The sequence below is a fragment of the Cyprinus carpio genome, chromosome B18 (assembly GCF_018340385.1).
Source record: "Cyprinus carpio isolate SPL01 chromosome B18, ASM1834038v1, whole genome shotgun sequence".
NCBI classification, from domain to species: domain Eukaryota; kingdom Metazoa; phylum Chordata; class Actinopteri; order Cypriniformes; family Cyprinidae; genus Cyprinus; species Cyprinus carpio.
The window spans coordinates 12,812,218-12,835,835 of record NC_056614.1 but is presented as its reverse complement, the minus strand read 5'-3'; the positions used below and the strand labels follow the sequence as shown (position 1 = coordinate 12,835,835).

The 23,618-nt window shown below is 39.7% G+C and overlaps 2 protein-coding genes across 4 annotated transcripts; both read right to left on the bottom strand.

The window, feature by feature from the left end:
• Positions 1 to 301: 301 nt before the first annotated feature.
• Positions 302 to 11,310, bottom strand: znf296 (zinc finger protein 296). The gene is made up of 3 exons (XM_042743887.1): positions 10,729 to 11,310; positions 7,983 to 8,315; positions 302 to 3,191 (listed from the first exon to the last, which is right to left on the bottom strand). The coding sequence occupies exons 1-3, from the start codon at positions 10,778 to 10,780 to the stop codon at positions 1,666 to 1,668; spliced, it is 1,911 nt and encodes a 636-aa protein (XP_042599821.1). The 5' UTR covers positions 10,781 to 11,310; the 3' UTR covers positions 302 to 1,665.
• Positions 11,311 to 11,532: 222 nt separating this feature from the next.
• On the bottom strand, positions 11,533 to 23,273 carry LOC109072994 (CLK4-associating serine/arginine rich protein). 3 transcript variants are annotated; one of them, XM_042743890.1, is made up of 21 exons: positions 23,134 to 23,273; positions 22,224 to 22,366; positions 21,999 to 22,096; positions 21,390 to 21,491; positions 20,462 to 20,541; positions 20,273 to 20,357; positions 20,045 to 20,184; positions 19,825 to 19,921; positions 19,591 to 19,669; positions 19,420 to 19,493; positions 18,361 to 18,402; positions 17,447 to 17,629; positions 16,799 to 17,116; positions 16,511 to 16,687; positions 15,263 to 15,302; positions 14,211 to 14,271; positions 13,029 to 13,087; positions 12,885 to 12,931; positions 12,698 to 12,789; positions 12,433 to 12,466; positions 11,533 to 12,336 (listed from the first exon to the last, which is right to left on the bottom strand). In XM_042743890.1, exons 2-21 carry the CDS (start codon positions 22,320 to 22,322, stop codon positions 12,294 to 12,296), a joined length of 1,950 nt encoding a protein of 649 aa, XP_042599824.1. In that variant the 5' UTR covers positions 22,323 to 22,366; positions 23,134 to 23,273; the 3' UTR covers positions 11,533 to 12,293. The 3 variants fall into 3 exon arrangements, with proteins under 3 accessions (XP_042599824.1, XP_042599822.1, XP_042599823.1); XM_042743888.1 differs by lacking the exons at positions 11,533 to 12,336; positions 12,433 to 12,466 and having other exon boundaries at positions 12,778 to 12,931; positions 22,224 to 22,363; XM_042743889.1 differs by lacking the exons at positions 11,533 to 12,336; positions 12,433 to 12,466; positions 12,698 to 12,789 and having other exon boundaries at positions 12,795 to 12,931; positions 15,259 to 15,302.
• Positions 23,274 to 23,618: the final 345 nt, after the last annotated feature.

The window sequence follows — 23,618 nt, the reverse complement described above, 5'->3', positions numbered from 1 at the left end:
TTTCTGGTTCTCACATACTCATCATACTAACACACACACACACACACACAACACACCACACCACACCACAACACAACACAACACAACACACAACACAACACAACACACAACACCACACTCTGAGTGTGCCTGTGTCTTTTAATTATAATACAAATAAGCATGGAAATACAAAATACACAGCAAAGTTGTGGGCTACGCAGGGAATTCTGGGAGATATCACATAAGACATGACATTTCAATCAACAGAAATTATAATAACAATATACAGAGGACAAAAAGAGCTTTGTTTTTCGCTGCTCCCTGAAGAAACGGACAACTGGATGTCCAACTATTTTCACATTTGTTAATACAAAAAAATGCTTATTACATTTGAATATTTATTCTACCATATTTTTTTTTACCATACAAACATAAACTGTAACGTAACAGTTCCCTGACATTGATAATCATGTAAAAATGTAACAAAGCAAACATTCCCTGTATAGATTTATCACATATCTGGTCTCTAAGTCTCTCACACATACACAAGTGCTCTCTCAATGGGTCCACCTTTCAAGAGGGTCAGTGCTGTCGTTTCCTACCCAGTCTTTCGTCAGAAATGGGGCTTTTCAGTCGCACGACCACAAAAAAAACAACAAAAAAAAACCTTATAGCATTTCTATGTGCTTGGCAGTAAAACAACAGTCTGTAAACAGACTAGACAGGCTCACAGAATACAAGGAAAATGAATTTCTTGTGCAGTATAGAGGCTATAATAACAATTATGTGATACATTTTTGTGGAATGTGTTACAAAATGTCAGCACAAACTAAAATATATATTTATACATTGACATTCTAAATGACAAACAAAATGGCAAACAAATGCTCTTTAACAGTAATAAGTGACAGTGAACATGTATTGCCACAGACCCAATCAGTCCTATTTAATATACAGTATCAAAAAAGGAAACAACCCTGTAAGATAGAAAACATAAGCTCAATTCTGTCTACTGCTATACCGTCTATTAACTTGACCAGGAGTGTACAATCCTGCTCTTGGAGGGTCAATCTCTTGCAGAGTTTGGCTCGACCTATTCTGCCTAAAAGTTCCAGTAAAGGTCCTGAAGACTTTGATTAGTTGTTTCAGGTGTGTTTGATTGATTGGAGTTGGAGCAAAACTCTGCAGGACAGTGTCCCTCCAGCGGCAGGACCGTACACCCCTGATGTAGACCACCTCCCATTTTTGATTTTTATGAACCATGAACCTTTAAGGCTCTGCGGTAGAGTGCCACAACAGTGTAATCCCACTTCATAACTGCATTATAGAATTCAAAATCACATTGGTAGATCACCAGATCAGGCTGCTCAGTCTTTCTGTGCGATTGTCTTTTGGGCTCCAAAAAAGGTGACTTGCAACCATTTCCATATACTCTCTGACTGCTCTACTAGTTGCAAATCTGGGTTCCAAGTGCCTTGACGATGATGAAGAGTTCAGAAGTCCTCCAATATTGCATGACAGGATTTAACAGTAGGCACTTGTACTGATATGAGAATCTATCAAGCCTCGGACAGTATCAGCGTCTCTAAGTACTGTGGTGAAATTTTGATAAGATGCGCATACTGGGTTGTGGGCAGAAGACCATTAAGCTTGGTGGTTTTGGTCATGATCAGTCATATGCTATGTTTATACTGTGGTTTGACCTAATGCCACAGTGCTGCCAGTTTCCTCAAAGGTAGGTGGCTCATCAGCGCTGACCCTCATCTCAGGGTCCTCCTCTCTGAGCTGCTCTGATAGGTCCGCATTGGATTCTGTGAGCATTGTGATGGGAGCTCCTGATTGATCACTGACAGACTCGTCCTCCAATTGGATGTTGAGGCCGTTGTAATCAGTAAGCGGGCCCTGGCTGTAGGCGCCGGCACTGGCGTGTGTGAGTCCATGGACCTTCTTGAGGTGTTTCTCCAGCGTGGCATAGACGGTGAACGGAACGGAGCATAGCTGGCACTGAAAAGCAGCACGTGTCCCACGGGCGCCGTGTGTTTTCATGTGGCGTGTGAGTTTGCTGCTTTGCGCGCAGGCGTAGCTGCAGAGACCGCAGCGGTATGGTCTTTCACCCGTGTGGCTGCGCCGGTGGACCGTCAGGTTGCTGCTGTTGCGGAAACACTTTCCGCAGAACTCACAAGCCTCTTCTTTTTTCTTCTTGCCCCCTCCGCTGGTAACCTGCCTCCTTTCGTTCTCCCGCTGCCAGTCCTGAAGCATCTCGACAGCCTCCACCTCACACTCCCATTCGCCTTGAGGATGATCTTCCCGTTCTGGACGCTTTGGTGTGCAGTTGCCGCTGGCGATCCCACTCTCACCACTTCCACCTGTATCTCCGCTCTCCAGAGAGCCTTCTGAGGGGCTGCCACAGGGAGATGGCTGCTGCGGTTCACCTTGAACCTCCTCATCGGCTTCTCTAGGAGCTTGGTAGTAGCGCAGCAGATTGCGATTGGACTGCGAAGACGTCAAGATCAGGGTAGTACCTCCTGGAGGCTTCCCAGCCTCCGTACTTGCTCCGTGTACAGTGGAAATATCATTATCTCCCTGTCCAGCAAGTCTTCTGTCCTCATCTGCACTGGCAGAGTTGGGATCAGTTTCCTGTGCAGCGGCAGGGCGGCGGTGACTCCTCATGTGTCGTGCCAGTTCGCCACTCTGGGAGAATGTGAGCTGGCACACGCCGCAGTGGTAGGGCCTATCGCAGGCATGTGTGCGGCGGTGGGCGGACAAGCTGCGCATAGATTGAAAACCCTGGCCGCACAACTCGCAGGAGAAGGCTGCGTGAAGTGGCAGAGTTGAGTGGGGAAAAGGTGAAGCAGCCGGTGGAGATGGGGACGGGGAAGGTACTACTCCGCCATTGTTGCAGCTAACCTCCGCCAAGCGCTGCAAACACATGGAGAAGTTCAGGCCCTGCAGGTCACGTGGTGCAATGCTGGAGCCATGGGGAGGCTTGTGAAGGGGGGCAGATCGCCGAGAGGACGGCTGGAATGCAGAGGCAAGTGCAGCACCCAGGTGACGTGGATCCATGGTGGCTGCCGGTTTTGACGTCTGTAAAAATCCGGCATCCTCCACCTGATAGATGTTGAGAGAATGTGCGTTCTGAGCATGCTGGAGGAGAGTCCATGCGCTGGAGAACACACATTGACACACCTGGCAGGTGAAAATGGAGGGCTCTTCTGTTATGGAGAGGAAGAAAGAGAGAGATAGAAAATTATTTATCAGTCAAACAACCTAAAAGCTACATTTACATGCTAATATTACTCAGAACACATTAACAGATGGCATTTTTTAAATGGCAGTACATTCAGGAGATTCAATGTGGGTCAAATGCAAACAAACAAAGCCTTTCTCACGCTATATAACCCTGTATATTTCTAACAAAACATGTTGAGTGGACTGGAAAGATGTCTATCATAATGACAACATGAAAATGAAACATCAGAAAGAAAAGGCTGCAGGCGAACTTGATCATTACAGAAAACAGAGCAAAACAGGTAAAACCACAAATACATGTGAAAACAGGGTAGGTACAGTCCAAGGCTATGTTTAGAAACAAAGCTAACATGCTTCTTATGGCATATTGCATAGCTTAAAAACTATATTCAATGAAACAAAATGCTGAATGGAACAATAAATGCTTCAAACAGGTGCAATGTTGTCAATTGACCTCAATACACTGCATGCTCAATTCGGTGATATCATCTTGGCTTAATTTATATAGCAGTTTTAAATCAAATTTTTGTGTATAAATATAAGTTTTCACCAGTCCAATAAAATATTCAAGAAAGAGAAATCATGAAGAATGTGATTTCCTGCTGTATATTTTGGCCAAAGTTATCTTTTGTTATCTGGGTACCTGTGAGCTGAAACGTGTTCATATCATATTGATCCAAAATCCAAAGGCAGAAACTCATATTTTGTTTTGTTTCGAAACACTATGATTTTTTTATATTGTGACATTTTCATGAAAATAAAAATAAAAATAATGAAAATCCAAAACAATGAATTAGCCTACTGTAAAGTGGCATCACATATTATATCATGTATTATTTAAATTGTAAAGTATTTATACATCATGGTTGAAAAAAAAAAAAAAAAAGAACTGTAAAAACTTCATGATGAAAATATTTTCTTAATTTAAAGATTTTTTTGACCATCATTTTTCATATAGCTAATTTTTTTCTTCCCATTGAAGAATGAAATGTGACCTGGACATGTTTTCTTGCTAATCACCTACATCTTCATCCTGCTAAAATAGTTCCAGTAGTACGCTACAGTCTACATGTGACAAAAACCCATCCTCCTGACCTAGTGCATCACCTCACGAAAACACGTTTTCCTCATTTGTCTAATTTTTTCAGGCAAATTTTTAAAGAAAGCTTCATGTCACAAACCCCTGCAGGTGTCAGAGCAATAATGAGCTGGTAATAGCGCCGCTGTTGAGTCAGACCTGAGCAAAAAGTCTTGCCTGATTAAAGGTGTGCTCACAGGAGAGCCGGATGACTGCGGAGAGAAAGATTGAGACAGAAGCAAATGAGCTCGGATGGGCTCCTTTAGCAGCTCTGGTGGTATTTTTAAACTTGGTTAGCTTTGTCTCTATTTCAGAGAGCCGCTCGCCAATTAAGCTGCAAATTGCTAATTAGTGGAATGGGGCAAACGAAGGTTTTATGCAAATGAGTCCTGACTCAGCCTCCTTGATAAATGGGGCCTGTCTGCAAAGAGGATTCCAAAACTGAGAGGAAAATTCATTTAATTTTTTCCATTCTCTTACAAAAGGTTCAAAGCAGAGTGCTATAAGCCTCTTTTACACCTCCTCAAGTCAAAATCCTTCTGCATTTTATTGGGAGGGGGCAAAGAAGAAGATTAAAAAGAGCCTCTCCTATTCTCTTCTCTCGTACTCTATGCCTGGAGAAGAACTCGAGTCAAAAAGCAAGAAGCCGATCTCTGAGCCTCAGGGATGGAGGTTAAAACAGGGATGAAAGGGGGAAGGATGGAAGAAAAGTGTTTAATTTAAGAACAAAAAGAAATGGCTGCACAGGTCATGAAAAACAACAGAAAAATCATCGCCCCTGTGACTGCACCTTCACCCCCTCCAAACAACACCCCTTCTGCTTCCAAATCTCTCCCTCGGGTGGAGAGTGCGAGGAGGGTGGAGGGGGGCTTTTGTCTCAGGGTCCTGGAGTGAAACACAATACCCAGCCTGTCTCTCTCTCTCTCCTCTCTCCCTTTCTTTCATTCTTTCCCCTCACTCTTTTTGTAAGGATTCCCACTTGGCCCAGGGTAGCAATTGCATATTAAGCAGAAGCAATAACCGCTAATTAAAAATGCAGATTGGCTGAGAGCGCTAACGAGCAGCAGGCAGAATCTTCTCTCTCTAGGGAACACAGTGAGAGAGAGAGAATAAAGGGACAGTTGAAAGGAAGAGCTAAGAGAAAGCTGGAGGAAATAAAAATAAGACTATTGATACATTGTCTACACTAATTCAATAATCCATTCCACTGCACCGCTGTCTCCAAAATCTCTCTATGTCACTCTTTTACACCCACACATAAGCACACCCAAACCCACACTCACACACACACTCCTGTCTGATGGGTTGTGGGCTAACTGAATTTTCATTGGATGAGTCAAAATAAAAAAAACGCAAATACAACACACAAAACGCCCTCATCCACCCAAGCAGCACAAAACTGTATCGTTTTGGGGTTCAAGATTTGCCAAGAATTGGGATACTTTTAAACTCTGCCACCCATAGAACATAATGTTTTTCAACCAATACAGGTTATTAAATTATTTGTGTTTTTACAGTATATATTAGCGTTCAAAATCGATCTTAAGAAAAAATCTAAATCTAAATTTAAAAAATAGTGGAAATTAATGTGATTAAATATCAAGTATGGGGTAATATTCTAAAAAGAAAAAGTCTGATATCAACATAAGCATTATTGTACCATTATAATAGATCTAACTACACATAATACAAGTAAAATACATGCGGTAAAATGGCACTGCCTTTTTTTTCTAACTTTGCTTTTTTAATGTTGTAACCTACATCATATGTTATCCCTATTCCTACAAATGAAATATGTAAATGCTAAATATTTAAAATAGTTAGGGACTCTTAAATTAAATTAGTGTATTTGCTTTTGGGGTGCCATTGGCTACCGTTTTTAAGATTTTTTTCTTTTAAGAAATGAATACTTCTTTCAGCAAGGATGCATTAAATTAATTAAAACTGACAGTAAAGACGCTTCCATTGTTACAATATTTCTATTTCAAATAAATGCAGTTTCAACCATTTTGAACATATTCAAATATTACAGATCTGGCAACCAGAACCTGTCCATTACAACAACTCACCATTCACTTACTCTCATATATCACATTCTCATTTTCAAGCAAAACTTTTACACTTTAAACAGTTTCTTATCAGACCCCATCTCTCATCTCATTCTTCTGTCACTGAAGCCTCAAAATCTTTGCGTCAATAATAACCCAAGACTGTTGCTAGTGAGAAAGTAACACATTAGTATAGTTTGCACCTCTCACCCCGACACCTTTATTAGCTACATACACCTTCACACACAAAAAGAGGCAAAAGGGACTGAACCCCAGAGTAGCAAGAAACATGGACGGACGGAAGCAGAGCACAAAAAGGAAGGAAGCCCAAACATGTGTACGTACAGGAGGGAGTGACCCGAAAGCGAAAACATGTTTCGTTGATAACAATCAATAATCATTTGCTTGCCTCTATAAACAGTCAGTAATTACAAACTAATAAATGTTGCTTTGCTCATGCTGTAGGGTGAAAGAATCCTGCCCATATGAGGAAGCAGTGAGGAAGCATGTCACGGTTCAATAGCATCACGCTGAGAAACACCAACACCTGCACAGGCCCATGATTCCCTTTAGGGCCAACTACTGCACTGAAAAACACTGAAGTATCTCTGACACACACTACTCTAACACACACACCCACACCAACATCCTGTTTAACAGTCAAAAGAGTTCAATGGTTCACCAAAATTCTTCTCTTACATCCCTTAAAAATAAAGGTTTGCTTCGTTGAAGAACCTTCAACATCCATGGGAACCTTTCTTTTCGAAAACGGTTTCTTTGACTATTAATGTGTTCAAATATTAAAACCTGCATATGACAATTTCAGTTTTTTTAATTGCAGTAGTATTTAGGATTGCAATGTGTGGTTTTCAAAGCATCAACTTTAGCTTTCCTGTACACTTGCAATGTATAGACTCTAAGAAATGGATTATTTATCTTTACATCGTAGTTTGTGTATTACAATGATGAGAGAATTTCCCGTTACGATGAGAGTGTCCCATTACAAACGGTCACTGGGGAACCCAAATGGTTCTTCGATGAGGTCTTTGCAAAACCCCTCTTTTTTAAGACTATACAATGCTTCAACAGGCCACAGATTCATAACGCAAGGTCAACAATGGAAAAAAACTCTAATTTTGAGACTTTATTTTAAAATAGCGCATTAAGAGGACAGGAGCGAAGCAATTCACAAAGGACTCTGGGAATAACACACCATGTCAGCACCTGCTATGACTGACAGTGCTGGAATAATGAGGGGTTTGAGGAAAGTGTGTGTGTGTGCCGCTTCGCCGAGAGCTCTGGGAGTTGTGCAGTTTGGTGGCCTGACTGTGCTGTGTTTACCTGGCCACTTCACCTGAGAGACAGAGCTAAGGAGATGCTCAGGTGTGCTCAGGTGCCTTGCCGCCGTCCCCCAGGGTGCATGTATAAGTGTACGTTTGCTCGCGTGTGTGGCAGAACTGCCTATCTCTTCCACACAATTAGGCCTGGCATCTCTAACTCTCCAACTCACCAAGGCCTCAGCGCCACAGCAACGACAGCCTAATGAGCCGGACTGGGGACGAGGTCGTTAAATGAGGGGACAGTTTTACAAAAAAAGAAAAAGACACTAATTAACACCTAGAACTCACCGGCTCGGTTGGCCTCCACCCTCACACCTGGCTCTTCCTTCCATCTCCTGTCCGTCATACGCCGGAGCTCCACGTAACCCGCCTCCACCTGCGTTCCTTGGCCGAATTGCTGCGTCCTATTGGCCGGAGAGGGAGGAGTGTGGACCTGAGGCCGGGCTCTGGCTGTGCCGCACCCGCCCTGTTTGTGCTGGATGAAGGTGAGGATGTGGGCCAATGGGAAGGCTTGACCACACTGGCCACATGTCAACAGGTCACGGCCTCCATCATCCGGCTGAGGCATCTGCTCAGGTGACGGCAAAGAGTCGGCGGGGATGACTGTGGAATCCGGAGCATCTGTGAGCGGAGCAACACACAAAAAAAGCTGTAAAAACACTCTTTGTTCAGAGAGCCCCTTGGAACTCTTGAAAGGACCCAATTGAGTGTCTTTGCATAAGCGTTGTTTCTCTTCTAATGTGCTACTTTCAGTTCTCTGCAATCGTCGGCGTACTGCTAAACTGTCATCATCAGCACGGCTCTGTCTGGTCAGCAGATACTGACCACTTCCTGTGTCTCTGCCACCAAGATCTTCTTTGCACAGGAAGTAGCGCGATGCAGCTCCGACCCGCTTGAGCAATTCGCCCATTTGAGCATGCTAATGTATCAGGCACTTTGCACTGTAGTCGTCCTACCACGCTCACAAGTCTGCTGATCTAAACAAGGTGTCTTTCACACCACTCATAACCGCTGTGGAGAATGAGCGATGCAGTATGTAAATCTAGACAGGCCAAAGCTGAGCCAAACAGGATTTTGCTACCAAGACTATGAAAAAAAGCCTACTTTGAGTGGGTTAATACAAACTTTTAAAAATGGATCTGTGCCTAAACTGAAAGTCACTTTAATATTTTGTCACTTAGTGCAGATAATGTTGTTTTTACTCTGCAAATGTGGCACAGAAGTAAGTGGCAACTGAATAATGCTGCACAGAGGACACACTATAATTATTTTTTTTTAATTAATCCTTTAAAATTAATTCTTGAACAGAAACATTAAACTATAACTACTCTGCAATAATAAAGGCAATGTTTAAGGATGCAGTGTTGCTGCATTCATTTACACAGCAGCAAAACAGCATCAGGGCCTCCTGAGGTGCATCAAATCTGTATATTTTAAAACATTTTATGCATAATTTAATTTTCATACACAATGAATTTGTGCAGACACAGATCATAGGCTGAGCACCTTGGCTGTGTAGAAACCTCGAGTTAAGAGAGGAACTTGCCCTTTGGCCTGGGTGCCGCTGCTGTGGTCATGGACTCCAAGATCACTCAAACACAGACACACACACACACACCTTACAGCCTGGACTGGATCCACCTGCCCGGACTAGGCTGTCCATGCCGATGCAGGTACAGACAGTCCCGGGGAGGGGAGGATTTCACCGGTGGTTACTCAAAAATGTCACCTTTCCTGTTTCAACAGCTCTGGTTGTTTGTGCCGACACGCAAAAGGCGCGGCTGCTCTTGCTCGCTCTCTCTCACACACACACACACACACATTAGTAACTGGAAGTCCGACTGATTTAAGTGAATCGGTTCTTTCGAGCAATTCGTTTCAAGCGTTCAGCGGTTGTCAAGGACCACGTGATAACGGAAAAACATCTCGCTGTGGGGCTATTACATGCCCTAAATCGTTCAGTACAGCAATTTATAGGCACATGTTGCGGTTTATTACTGTTTTCTATTAATGTTGGTGTTTATAATTTGTGTCTCTCAGTTCAATAGTAGCCTTGATTTCGCTCAGTCAGTTAGAGCCTAAATGTTATTTGCATTTGCATTACAATCAATACTAAAATTAACTAACATCTCAAAATTAAATAAGTTAGCGTGTTAAAAATGCAATTAAATAAACCCAACAGTATCGTATGCGTGTAGATATAACGGTCATAGTTACAATCACGCCGTAAACGTGTTTTAGTAAGTTTAATTTGCAGTTTTTCAGCGATTCGGTTTTTAAAGTAACGTTAGCTCCTTTTTAGACCCGTCAGTGAGATCCTTCGTTCAACCGATTCATTGAATAAATCCGACTCACCAATTAAACTAGACTCAGGTCTTGTGGTCAGGTGAGGCACGCACAGCTGCCCACAGTTAGAAGATAAAACAAACAACAAAAAGACCTGTCATGATCAAAACAATATTTCACAGCAATATTCACACGCGTACGTTTTACGGTGACTGTGTTTATCAATCAATTATTTATATAAATAAACAAAACAATATTCAAGCCAAGCGCACTTATCAGCGGGTAAAATAACGCGTTCACTGCCATCAGAAAATGAGGATTTGTGTAACGGAAAAAATTACAAAGTAGACGCTAAGGTATGAAGGTGACGACACAAAACAAAGATATTGTGAAGATGCAATAAGGAAGTGCGATGTTATTGCTCCAACTCGGTCAGAGTGTCTAAGAAACTTAAACCGAAAATCACTTCAACAGCGTGTAAATATAAGACTGACACAGAACGGCTACTGATACGACACTGAACGCTCTTCAGCTACACGTACAAATAAAAACATGAGGGGGATTATTATTATTTCAACTCCAATGTCAAGTTCTGTACACGCACTGGAGAGAGCCACAAACCACGTGAAAAGTTATTACATTGATTACTGGTTTCCAATCACTCATACTCTTATTCAGATTCGGATCTCCATAAATATGTGCGTTGTAGCGTTTAGATGTGGATAAAGTTGTCTAAAATCCAGCCTACCTTGCATTTCGCTCAGGTGTTGCGGTCTGCTGCCGAGTTTACGTCTGGACATAGTGAGAGAAGATCCTCTGAAACTACACCAGAACTAAGCGCACACTATAAATCTCATAAAACGGCAGTGATGTTTGACTTGACTGTCGTTCAGTGCTGTGGCCGTCAGTGTTCAAGTTCACACTGTCTGCTGGCCCTACAGGAGGAGGAGGAGGAGGAGGGCATGAGCAACGCCTCCAGCCCGCCCATCATCATCCTCCTCATCCTCATCTGCCCTCTCTCATATCATAATTGACCTCGTTTAACAACTCTGCTTAGGCAACAGCATCAGGGCCACTTAAAATGATCCAAACTCTTTATATTCCTTATCTATCTGTCGTATTGGAGGAATTATGTAAATAGTCGCTTTGATGGCGCGCAGCAGCTGCTCTGACACCAATAAACTGTGCTGGTGAAGGATGTGGGTGAAGAGGAAGTGGCTTTATCGAGGTCGACTGAGACAGGTGTTTGTTTGCTGTCCGGCTTGTTTCGAAACCCAAAGTAACTGTCGCTGTACTTTCAGACACTTGCTTCTCTTCTGTGCATGGCGGGGGTAAATACAAGCACGCGGTGACTGCTGAAGTTTGTCGTCGTGTATATAAGGTGGTCAAATTCCCAATTCAAAATAACAGCAATTTTTGTCGAATCACACGTGTTTCTAATAGTGAAGCGCGCCATCTGGCGGTTGTTACGCCAAAATAAATTTATATATAACATAAAATAATAAATGCGTTTTTGTTTTCTATGTAATCGAGTAAAACACTCAAGCCAAAGTAATTTTTTTTCATTCATGATTAGCTTTTTATTTCAATGTCAAAACCTGTGATCCTAATACAAGAAAGAACCACCAGACATTTACATTGTCGAGTGAAAAAGAAAACGTATTTTCTGTGAAAGAAATTTCATCACTCTTACATGAAGGGACTACTGTATATACAATGATGAGGTAAAATGGGCAGATGCACCCCCCCCCCCCCCTCCAAAAAAACAATTATTTTAATCACCTTCACTCATCTTGTTTTTCTTCCATAGAACACAAAAGCAGACATTAGGCAGAATGACGCATTTCCTGAAAGTCAGTTGTATGTGTTTGGATCAAGGCAAGGGTGAGTAAATGACAGAATTAGCATTTTTTTTAGGTCAACTCTCTCTTTAATTGGGGTATAAGACACAAGGAAGAGCATAAGGTTCATCCCACTTATGTCACACAATTCAACACAGTTCGACTCCAAATAATCTGTAAAGCTTATTAGAAGAATCCTAGCAGCTCAAATAATTCCTGGCAACCCTGTGTATCAACCCTAATATCATGAATGGGAGGTGAAATGTGTTTTCAGAGCACGATGGTGTTACTTTTCACATTTTAGAAATGATTGGTTTCCACTGGATCCAGTTTAGAAGATGTAAAAGAGAAGCTGAAGTGAGTGAAATTCATTTTATTGATATTTTCCCCAAACTTCTGAGTAAACTCTTGCCATCATGGTCACCATTCTGTTTGCCGTCTTATGGGCTTGACTGTTTTATCAGCCGATTCTTCAGTACCGGTAATGAGGACTCCGTGATCTTGAGCGTGATCTCCTGTTGAGGAAGACAGTGGAAATGTTTGAAATGAGCTAGTACAACAGTTTAGATGAAATGGACAAGCGTGGCTGGTCCAGACTGGTTTCAGCATACCTTCTGGATGAGCTGTAGTCCCGACCTGTGGGGTGTTCAAGATTTATGATTAGAATCTTCTTCATGAGTAAGTTTTTGCATGTGTCTTAATTGTTTCCACATTGTATATCTATAGAATTCTATCACTACCAAAAAAACTAAAAACAATTCAATCCACAGAAAGAGTCTCGCTTCAGTTCTTTCATAATGTGAATAATAGGACTGTATCTCTATAAGAGGAGGGGATTTTTTGGTTGGAGGCTCAGGAATAAACTCACCGTATTATTCATTGAGGGAGAGCGACTCACACTTACATACATACTCTCCCACCCATCCATCTCTCTCTCCCTCCGCCCTCCCTCCCCGCTACAAACAAGACCAAACAATGACCAAACTGTATCCGCTTCTTTACAAACCGATAGGACAGGTCCCACATGAACATACTGCACAAGTATATACATGCTCGGACTCACTTCATGCGTATTTTCCGTGCCATTGCGCGAAGAACTCCTTCTCGTTCCTGCGATTAGAGGAGGAAATACATGAGCGTTAAAGTAAAAAAACTACCTGGAATCACCCCTCCTACTCGCATACCAACTGTACACCCACACTTTTACCTGTCGCTTGTTCTCTTGTTGCTGGATCTTGGCTTGTGCTGCCTTCTTATCCGCCTTGGCTGATGAAGGTGAAAGCAGAAGTTGAGGCAGGGTCAACAGGCTTTTATTTTACATAACATATGCTGCTTAGGAAAGTGGTATATACACTACTGTTAGTAATAAATAAATATGTTACAAATTTCTAATTTATGACCGAAAGTGACATTAAAGACTTTTATAATACTACTAAAGATTTCCATTAAAAAGCTGTTCTTTTGAACTTTCTAAAAAGTATCAGTTACCACAAAAATATTAAGATGAACAGAAACGCATTAAAATGATTTCTGAAAAATTAAAAATGACCCTCAGGATCATTTACTAAATAACTCCAGGCTGCTGAAAATACAGCTTTGCAATCACAGGAATAATTTATATTTTAAAACACAAATATATTTTGAGTTTTTATAATAGAAAACAATAATAATTCAATAATATTTCACAATATTACTATTTTACTGCATGTTGGTCAAATAAAGGTGCAGCCTTGGTGAACATAAGAGATTTCTTTAAAACAAGTTTTGAATTTGTAATTTATTCCTGTGATGGCAAAGCTGAGCAGCCACAGGATCCTTAAAAAGAGATCCTCTCCAGTCTTCAGTGTCACAAGATCCTTTAAAAATTATGCTGATTTGGTGCTAAAAAAACAAACATTTATTATCATTGTTGAAAACAGCTGTGCTGCTTAATATTTTTGTAGAAACTGTAATGCATTTTTTTTCAGGATTCAAAAGTAACAGTTAATGCAAATTATTAATTTCTACACACACATACAGTAGTCAACATTTGAAGTGGATCAGAAAAGTTCAAAGTTGTCCGAAGACAATAACTTTTTTGATCCACTTTAAATGCTGACTACTGTATATAAACAAAAAGGAAAGAATACTTTTGAATAGCAATGTAAAAGATGCATTATTTTCATTTTGAGACTTGCTAAAGATTGCATTAACCAGTGTTTTAAAACCATTTGTGCTATTAAATCTTTTGAGCATTAATTGATGTCAAAGGTAAGAACCGACAGAAATGAGAATGCACAAGAAATATAAATATAAAAATAATGCTAACTGATATGGTACCAATATACGGTGTATGCCTAGAATAAATATGGAATAAGATGGTTCCTGGATGCCTGAGATAGTAACTCACATTGCTTGTTTAGAGCCTTCTGCATACGGAGTTTGAGCTTCTCTTGTGGTGTCATCTTGGGCTGCAATGGACACAGTGACTTTAGAAGAAGTACGATGAAAAAGTTTATGCAAAGAACAGTGGCTGACAACAAGGGATCTGTTTTACTAGCTTAAACTTGTGTCATGTCATGCAGAAGGACGAGAGTGTTAACTACATACAGATCATTTATATGCTGCATGTTGAACTGCAGCAGACGGTCCTGTTTGAAAGAAATGCCTGTGATGTTTATGTTATAGATGTATTTGTAGGGATATGGCAAAGTGTGAACAGACAAATGGAGGCAGCCAGCGCTATGTCGACTCTTCTTCTCACCAGGTCAGGTACGTCAACTCGATGGAACGGTTATAAAATGGCAGCTACTGTAGCCATTTCAGAAGGTGCTGCCTCGAAGCTGTTCAACCTTTACACACAAGGACGATCTGTATTGACTTATGCAGGTGTGTTTGTGTGTGTGAAGTTGCTCTGCCTGTCTTGACAAGTCCAGAGCAGAAGCAACACCTGAGCTATTTAACTGCTGAGCAAACCTGCTAAGAACCTTTATTCCTTTGAAGTTTTCCTTTCATCAGCTCACGTTCATTCACAGGTGTCTCTCAACAACCCATCATTCAGATAATACTTAGTAAGATAAATGAGAAGTACATGTATCATTTCCCTAAACAGAAGACAAATCTATAGCACTTCCAAAGAGCACACAAAAATATCTGGGTCCTTTAGAGGTAGAGCTGGTCACTTCCTGCCTCTTTCTTACAAAACAAAAAGGCAAAAAGGTGAGTTGGGTAAGCTCAGATATGTCTGCTCTTCAAAAGACCACTGCATTCTGCAAATAGAGGGCAGCTGATCACCAAGTGGACAGCCAATCAAAAACACATTTCAAATGAGAACAAGGGCTCTTTGAAGAGCCAAGAGATGGGCAGGAGCCCCAGCCTGATTGTTAACTGCATCAGCCTGTCAGGGGTGAGGGAGGCGGAGTCTTTAGCAACAAATTCGAGATATATCAAATTCTTACTGACTTTGGCAGCTCCAGTCTCTTTACCACCCGGAGTTTCAGGCCTGGGGGAGGAAAAAAAAATGATACAGAATTTTTGGTCAGTAGTCACTTCTGGGGCATAGGACAGTAATATTAGGGCTGGGCGATATATCGCATGCAATTGTCATGCGCATTTCGTCAGTAAAGCCGGTTCCCTGATTACCGCTAAAAAAACATCACCCTCTATAAAATGCAACTCAACTAAACTAAACAAAGCCGTAGATCACTGACAAGCTACGCAATATCGCGTTCATTATAGAAGGCGATTCATCTGCGATAATGAACGCGATATTGCGTAGCTTGTCAGTGATCTACGGCTCTGTCTATTAAATGCTGCTCCATTTGAAAGCAGGTGATGGTGATTTAGCGGTAATCAGGGAACCGGCTTTACTGACGAAATGCGCGTGACAATCACATGCGATATATCGCCCAGCCCTAAGTAATATTAATGAAAATGATAATAATAAAAATAAATACTATTACTACTGCTACTACTACTACCTTTATTTTACAAAAGTAAAATTGTAATAAAACTACTTTTTAACCCTATAAACTCTACTGTATCATATTTGATACAGTATCATATTTGATCCACAAATTTCTAAGCTCAATTTTTTTTGTGTTTTGCAATGCAACCACAGACTGAACAATCATATTGGAATTCATGCAACTATTACGTCACTCTAGACTATAATCGCAGAACCTGTGGGAATGAGCATAATTGTTATTAATAGCCACAATCCTGCACCGAAATTCAAGTTCTGCTGTGTGTTCTCTGCTAATAAACCGATGGTGAATGATGCGAGCAGTGTTATGTTGTCAGTGAGAAGCTGCAGCAGTGGTGGGGATGATTTTTGGTGTGACGGCAGAACACCAACAATGTGCTACATGCTTCTTTTGCCCTTATTTTTTCCAATTGACTGAAATCCGTTGTATCGACAGAAAACTTTAATCTCTGCATTCTCAAAACCAATGCAAAAACTGCCAAAAGTAACGTTTCATAACCTGCCAATGCCAATTTTACTCACATTTTATTTTTAAAATAAAACTTATTTGAATTTCAAATACATTTTATTAAAATAAAATTTTTTGAAAAAGCATGAATTTCTTTTTCTCAAACTCATGGAATTAACATGGGTCATATTTCTCGGTTGGGAAATCACATCTTTGACTTTTTGATATCAAGGAGGTAAAGAGTATTTTTAGCGCTTATAGGTGTGTTGCAACTTACTTTCTCAGTTTGTCTGCAGAAGCAGATGCAGGCAGAGCAGAATGGGAAGAGGGGGAAAGGCTGCGGCTTGCAGCAGGTGAGTGGGAGGGGCTCTGACTGATGCTCCCGCCCCTCCTGTATGCTGAGCTGCGACTCCGATGCCGGTAACGATCACCCGAATGAGAACGTGAGCGAGACCTGAGGGAGAGAGTAATTCTTCCAATCAATTTCACTAAAGAAAACCCTTATTTTTCTTTTTAAAATCAAAGCATCTTCAAGGGTTTGAATAGCTTTAGCAAGATCTCTTGCCTGGTTCGTCTGCGGCCTGTGTACCGCCTCCCCCTGTCCCGGTCTCTGTCTCTTTCACGGTTTCGGTCTCTACCCCGATCTGTGGAACGAGACCTAGTCCTGTCGTATCGTCTCCTCGAACCAACTCCTCCACTGCGTTGCCATGAACGGGAGTCAGACCGCCGGCGAGAGCGAGATCGAGACCTGGAGTAACGGCTGTCCCGGTCCCTGCCCCCACGAGAACGACGACTCCGGCGGGAGCGTGAGGATGAGCGTGAGGACCGATGCGAAGAGGAGCGAGAGGAAAAGGAAGAGTGGCTGGAGGAAGACCGTCTTCGGCTAAAAGAAAAACACAATGTGATATGTTATATGAGCAAATTATTTAAAAAAAAAAAACAATAAATCACAAGACAAGCCAAAGAGCTTCCAGTTAATTATCCCATACTGTTTTTAACCCTGAATATGCCACAAGCAATAATCAACAGGCTAAATAGGCAACTCATACAATGGTTTGGTTGGTCTCTCAACTATTTAAAAATATCATTAATCATATAAACTCAACCTGTGGCAGTTCTCTGGCTTACATGCTAACACAGCTGAACGCGCTTATGAATAAATGAAGAAAAAAGCCACTAAGGAGCCATTAAGTAGAAAGGGGAAGTTACCGACCGGGAGCCCCTGCTATGACCTGCGGTGTTGGAGGAGGTGTGGCTTGACGCCGCTGCAGGTGGGGCTTGTGCGGCTGAGGCTCCCTCTTCATCACTGCCCCCGAAGCTGGTGATGAAAGTGATCTTATCATTGCCTGGGGTTCGAGAACGAGAGCGTGACTCTGAACTTGAGTCGGACTCTGGCCTGAAACAAAAAAGAAAGAAAACCGTAGTAAGAAACACTCCTATTAATACATGATGTACTTTACTGTTTAAAAGTTTGGGGCCATTACTCCAATCTTTATTGTCACCTGATCCTTCAGAAATCATTCCAATATTCTGATTTTGTGCCCCATAAACATTTCTTATTAGTATTAATGTTGAAAACAGTTGCTGCTTTATATTTTCATGGAAACCATTTTTAGGATGAATAGAAAAAAAAAAAAAATTCTTTGAAATAGAGATCTTTAGTAACATAATAAATATAATTTACTGTCACTTTTGATAAACGTATGATTTAAAAAAACTCATTGATCCCAAACCTTTGAAAGGTAGTGTATGCCGTTGTAATATGTTTAATAATAATAATAAAAAAAACAAATTCTATCATTTTTGGTCATACTGTATTGTGCCTGTTTATTATTTAGATTACCTTTGCCATCATCTAACACTCAAAACTAATCATTATAAATATGAATAAAACTTCAATTTTTTCTTTAAAACTTTAGATTTTCAATTTATTTAGACAAAATACTATTGACTTTTTAATATCGTCTATTTATTGGTTATCAGCAACATGAAAAAATTTGTTTAAAGGTATTGGTCAAAAATTCAATATTGGGGAAACCTAAATTTCAATGATTTTGGTGCTTTATATTACATTATGTATACATCATTCAAAATTAATGTGCAAAGTAGCAATCCATGAACACTTACCGTTTGTAGGGGTCGTATGTAGGACTGTCTCTTCTGGCATAGCTGTTTTTGAAATGTACATATTGAATTCAAATCAGTTAACCAATTTTCAATCAAAATAATCAGCAATATGTAACTGTTGCACATTATAACATATACATACAGGTGCATCTCAATAAATTAGAATGTAAAAAAGTTAATTTATTTCAGTAATTCAACTCAAATTGTGAAACTTGTTTATTAAATAAATTCAATGCACACTGACTGAAGTAGTTTAAGTCTTTGGTTCTTTTAATTGTGATGATTTTGGCTCACATTTAACAAAAACCCACCAATTCACAATCTCAACAAATTAGAATACTTCATGAGACCAATATATATATAAAAAAAACATTTTTAGTAAATTGTTGGAAAGTATGTTCATTTACTGTACATGTACTCAATACTTGGTAGGGGTTCCTTTTGCTTTAATTATTGCCTCAATTCGGCATGGCATGGAGGTGATCAGTTTGTGGCACTGCTGAGGTGGTATGGAAGACCAGGTTTCTTTGACAGTGGCCTCCAGCTCATCTGCATTTTTTGGTCTCTTGTTTCTCACTTTTCCTCTTGACAGTACCCCATAGATTCTCTCTGGGGTTCAGGTCTGGTGAGTTTGCTGGCCAGTCAAGAACACCAACACCATGGTCACCTTTGCAGGTGTTTTGAGTTGATTAATTGATTGGCATGTCACCATATTTTAATTTGTTGAGGGTTTTTGTTAAATGTGAGCCAAAATCATCACAATTAAAAAAACCAAAGACTTAAAGTACTTCAGTCTTTAATACAAGTTTCACAATTTGAGTTGAATTACTGAAATAAATGAACTTTTCCACGACATTCTAATTTATTGAGATGCACCTGTACACTAAATTTTAAAGCCAGTTAATTGGGTAGTGGTCAGCGGAACCAAAAAAAAAAAAAAAAGAGAGACTAAATATAAGTAACACTATAAGACACCACTATGTTAGACTTTTTTTATTGAGTAGAAAAAAACATCATTGCTTATCTTGATCTTGATACTGATATTGTATAGGCTGTTACCTGGGTGGGCTGATCTGCCTGCCTTTCATATACTTCTCTCTAAACTCTCTTCGCTGTCTGCGAGACCGCCGGCCCTGATGGAAACAGAACAACATTATTATTACAAATAATAATAATCAAACACAAACATCTTGAATGGGAGGGAGGAGGTTAATAAGATTCTGCCCATACAGAGTACATGGCCTTCTCTGCCTCCAGTGCTTTTGCATGTTTAATGGCCTCCACTTCCTCCTTGTCCTTCCTCAACATCCTGCCACAAAGACAGACTGGATTTTAACTACTTTTAACTATTTTAAATATCACGTTTGTAGAAAAAGTACAAGAGCATTACAGTGCATTCATTTAGATCTTAAGTTCCAAATACACTCAAGCTGTGAATTTTAGTTAAAGAATGAGCGAACGAACCATACAAAGTCTCCATCCGCCATGCCGTAAGTGGTGGCCATCTTGTTAATCTCCGTCACCTGCTCTGGATTCAGTTCATCTACATCCACCTCAACATCTACAAATTGGGAAAGCATTCACACACACCTTCTATATTCAAGTAAACCACATTTCTAAAGTGTTTTACATTATAGAAATGAATTATCCTAATAGGAAGTGTTCAGAGTTTGAAGAAACGCACCGATGTCAGGGATGACTTCATCTTCCTCAGACTCGCTGTTTTCGGAGTCATCCTCATTTCCCTTCTCCATCTGTTCATCTGCTTCGGTCACTGTGCTATCTTCATATGTATAACCAATCTGAGCTTTCTTCTCAGCGAGTCTAATAGTGAAAAAATCATGATGTGATCCTTCTAACAGAATGCACTTCTAGCCACATATGTTTTAAGTACTGATGCACAAGTTCATACTTTTTCTTTTCATCCTCATTTGGTTTCTGTAGGCCACCGTAGAGCTCTTCCACATAGATCTGGTACAAACACTGCTCTTCAGAGACTACAACATGAAAAGAATATTTTTTGTGGATTCTTCCAAAATCATCAATAACATTATAAGGGTCAAAATTGAACTGTATTAATAAAAAAAAAAAAAAAACTCACTGTTCGCAAAGTCATTCTGCACCAGACCTCTATAGCGCTCATAATTGCACTTCCTTTCTTCTGATTCCTGCTCTGGGGTGCTGTGACAGAAACAATGAACTTACTCAAAAATGACACAAAGCAGAAACCACTTAAGCATAATTTTATGAAAACTTCTTTAAACCCTGGTGGGTCATTTTTTACTGCACATTATTGTTTGGAATTCAATTGTATTGTTTCATCAGAACAGTACAAAAGTTGGTGATATTAGTGGCACTTGCTATATGAACACATAATATAATAATTTGTGACAAATAACCATCACCATAGTATATGAATGGGGACCCCCCCCCCAAAAGTATGTTATTGCAAAAAAAGCTATTTTTCCCCCCCTCACTGAAGTAGTCATCAAACTTGTCTAAATATATATTCAAATTCTAAAACTACCAAAAAGTATGTTATTGCTATATATACCCTTATAAGCATTTAGAGAACATACATCCCTATATCTATGGTATTAAATATGATTTTTTTTTATTTCTCCTACCCAATGGCGCCAATCTGCCTTCCATTCATTGGATTTTAAATGCATTTGCTTATTAATTGAAAATTGGAATTTTTATTATATTCATAATATGATTTCTTTTAACAGAAATAAATTGTGCATAATTTAGAAATGAATATTGTCTAGCCTGAAGTTCCCTTAAAACAGAAAATATTAGAAAATAAATATTACTGGACAAAATATAGAATATGTAGTTATTTTAAAAAAAGTTTCTTGTCCCCCAAGCGAGAAATAACAGAGGGTTAAAACTTAGAAACAGACAGGAAATTAAACCACACTATCCCACTGTTTTGAAAAGACAGCATCCTACCTTTTTCTTAGTAATCAAAGTAATCTATTATATATTTTGCTACATGAAAGATGCATTAAGATCAGACTACTCACGTAGTGTTGAGGAGAGGTGGTGTATAGGTGGGGATGTAGTCCAGGTGTGCCCTGACATCAAACCTATCAATCATGTTGCTGGTATCTCCTTGCCAAGGCATCCTGTTTAGACAAAAGATCAAGTTGTGACAGATTTCAAGATAAAAACCTTTAGATGGGCTTTATATGTTGGTGTGAGAAGTAAGGCAGCATGATTAATTGAAATAAAATCAAAATTCCGATAAAGGATTTCTTCATTTCTCAGATTGCAAAGGCTGTGATTTCATTAAATAATTATATGTGCTGTATGTTTCAGATTTAAGCTTTTACATTCCATCCAAAAATACATTTGATGATGCAATGTTTAAAATAATGAACATTGCCAAAAATATCAGTCTTGCAATTTTCCAGTTGTAACAAAAAATAATATATATATATTTTATATGTTTCAAGAGTTATATTTCTTTTTATTAATTTACTAATTTTATATTGTAGCAATAATAATAATTATTATTATTATAAAACCATACTGATATATAATACATTGTGCACAGTAAACCTTTTTTTTTCTCCAGAAAAATCACAATTAGTTTTCTTCCCAAATCACTGATCCAAATGCTAGTTACATACATGTTGAGGGGACTCTCAGCTGCCAGGGCCACAGCTGAATCCAGGTGGATTTTGTATGCCCGGCCATGAACCTGCAGGAACTGGGCTGGATCCTTTTTCTACACAGAATGAGAGAAGTGGGATTGTCCATTTAAAACTTCTGTCCAGGACCAAGATTAAGCTGTGCTCAAAAAACAAAGAATGAAAGTGCAGTCAAGGTCAGTAGACTTTTATTTGTCAACTTACGATTTTCTCATAGAACTCTCTGCGTCTCTCCCCACGCCGCTTGTAGTCCACCATCATCCCGCGCAGTTTGCGCTCATGTTTGCGGGCCTCCTGCCACATGACGGCTCCGCTTGGGGTTGGGGTGCGTCGGGGCAGGGCTGCTGCTATGGGACACAAAGAGGACAAATCAACCAACCTAACACACTAGCTGCCACATATAGTGCCATTCTGAATTTGAATTCATCTTTACACTTACAGAAAAGTATATTTGGGAAAACACATGCCAAATACATTATGCTTAAATATTTTATACTGTATAGATTTCCCCACTGCATGTAATGAACTTGTGTCATGTGTCAATCAATGTGCAATACAATTAGCATATTGTTAACGAAACTAGTAGTAAGTGTCCAAACACTCGCAGGAAAAGTTGTTTATAGGTTACATATTAACTAACCTTAATTAAAAAAGTTTAACACGGCCAGCTTCTAAGTAAAAGAGGATTGCGTTTGCTACATAAACAGCATCAAAACTGTATAATAATGGTTGAAACGCTTGGCCTTTACATTTTTAAGTGCATAATAACACATATTTAACTACACAGTAACAAAATGAAGAAAGAAAACGTAACGTTGATAGCCAAGTGGCTAAAGCCTCTCAGGCTAACTTCACATACATGTCAATTCTGATCATTATTCCTAATGTTATTTTGAACGCACATTAAAGACTATAAACTACTCAGGGCGTGCACACTTAATGCAGTATTAAGATTTACAGCTCACGTCAGATTATATATTATGTTATTAAACGCTGGCGGAGCCGCTAACGCTAGCGTGCTAGCTGGGTATATTTTACAACAAATGACAATGAAGCGATATGACCGTCACCAAATCTCTTTTGCTACTTCTAGAATTAAATGAATTAACATTACCTGTTTAGGTTTACAATATGTACAGTGTGAGTTTTCTTGATAGAAAACATAAACGTCGGTCACCAAGTGGAAAAGGCCGCTAGTTTACATCCATGCGCACGCGCTCTCAGATCGTTGTGCTGAAGAAACAACTGGAGGGGCTCGTGGATTTGCATTGTATTTGAGAATTTAAAGTCTCCCACAGGGAGCGCACTCTGGATCATAAACATTACAATTTAAATGTATGTAGCCTACTTTATAGGCGTTTTAGGCTGTTTTAAGATATTTGAAAAGTGCAAATAATATATATGGATATAATAAATTGGTTAGCTACTATATATCACTTATATTCAGTTTAGTAACTGTGATCAATCTGGTTGTTATCATATATAGAGTTTTGGTAGTAAAAAAAGTGCTTGTGGTTCTTTGTGAAGCTGTGAGCAGCATATTTGATAAGATATTTGCGCTATACAGGTAACTAAACACCTTAATGTTTAATGAGCAAT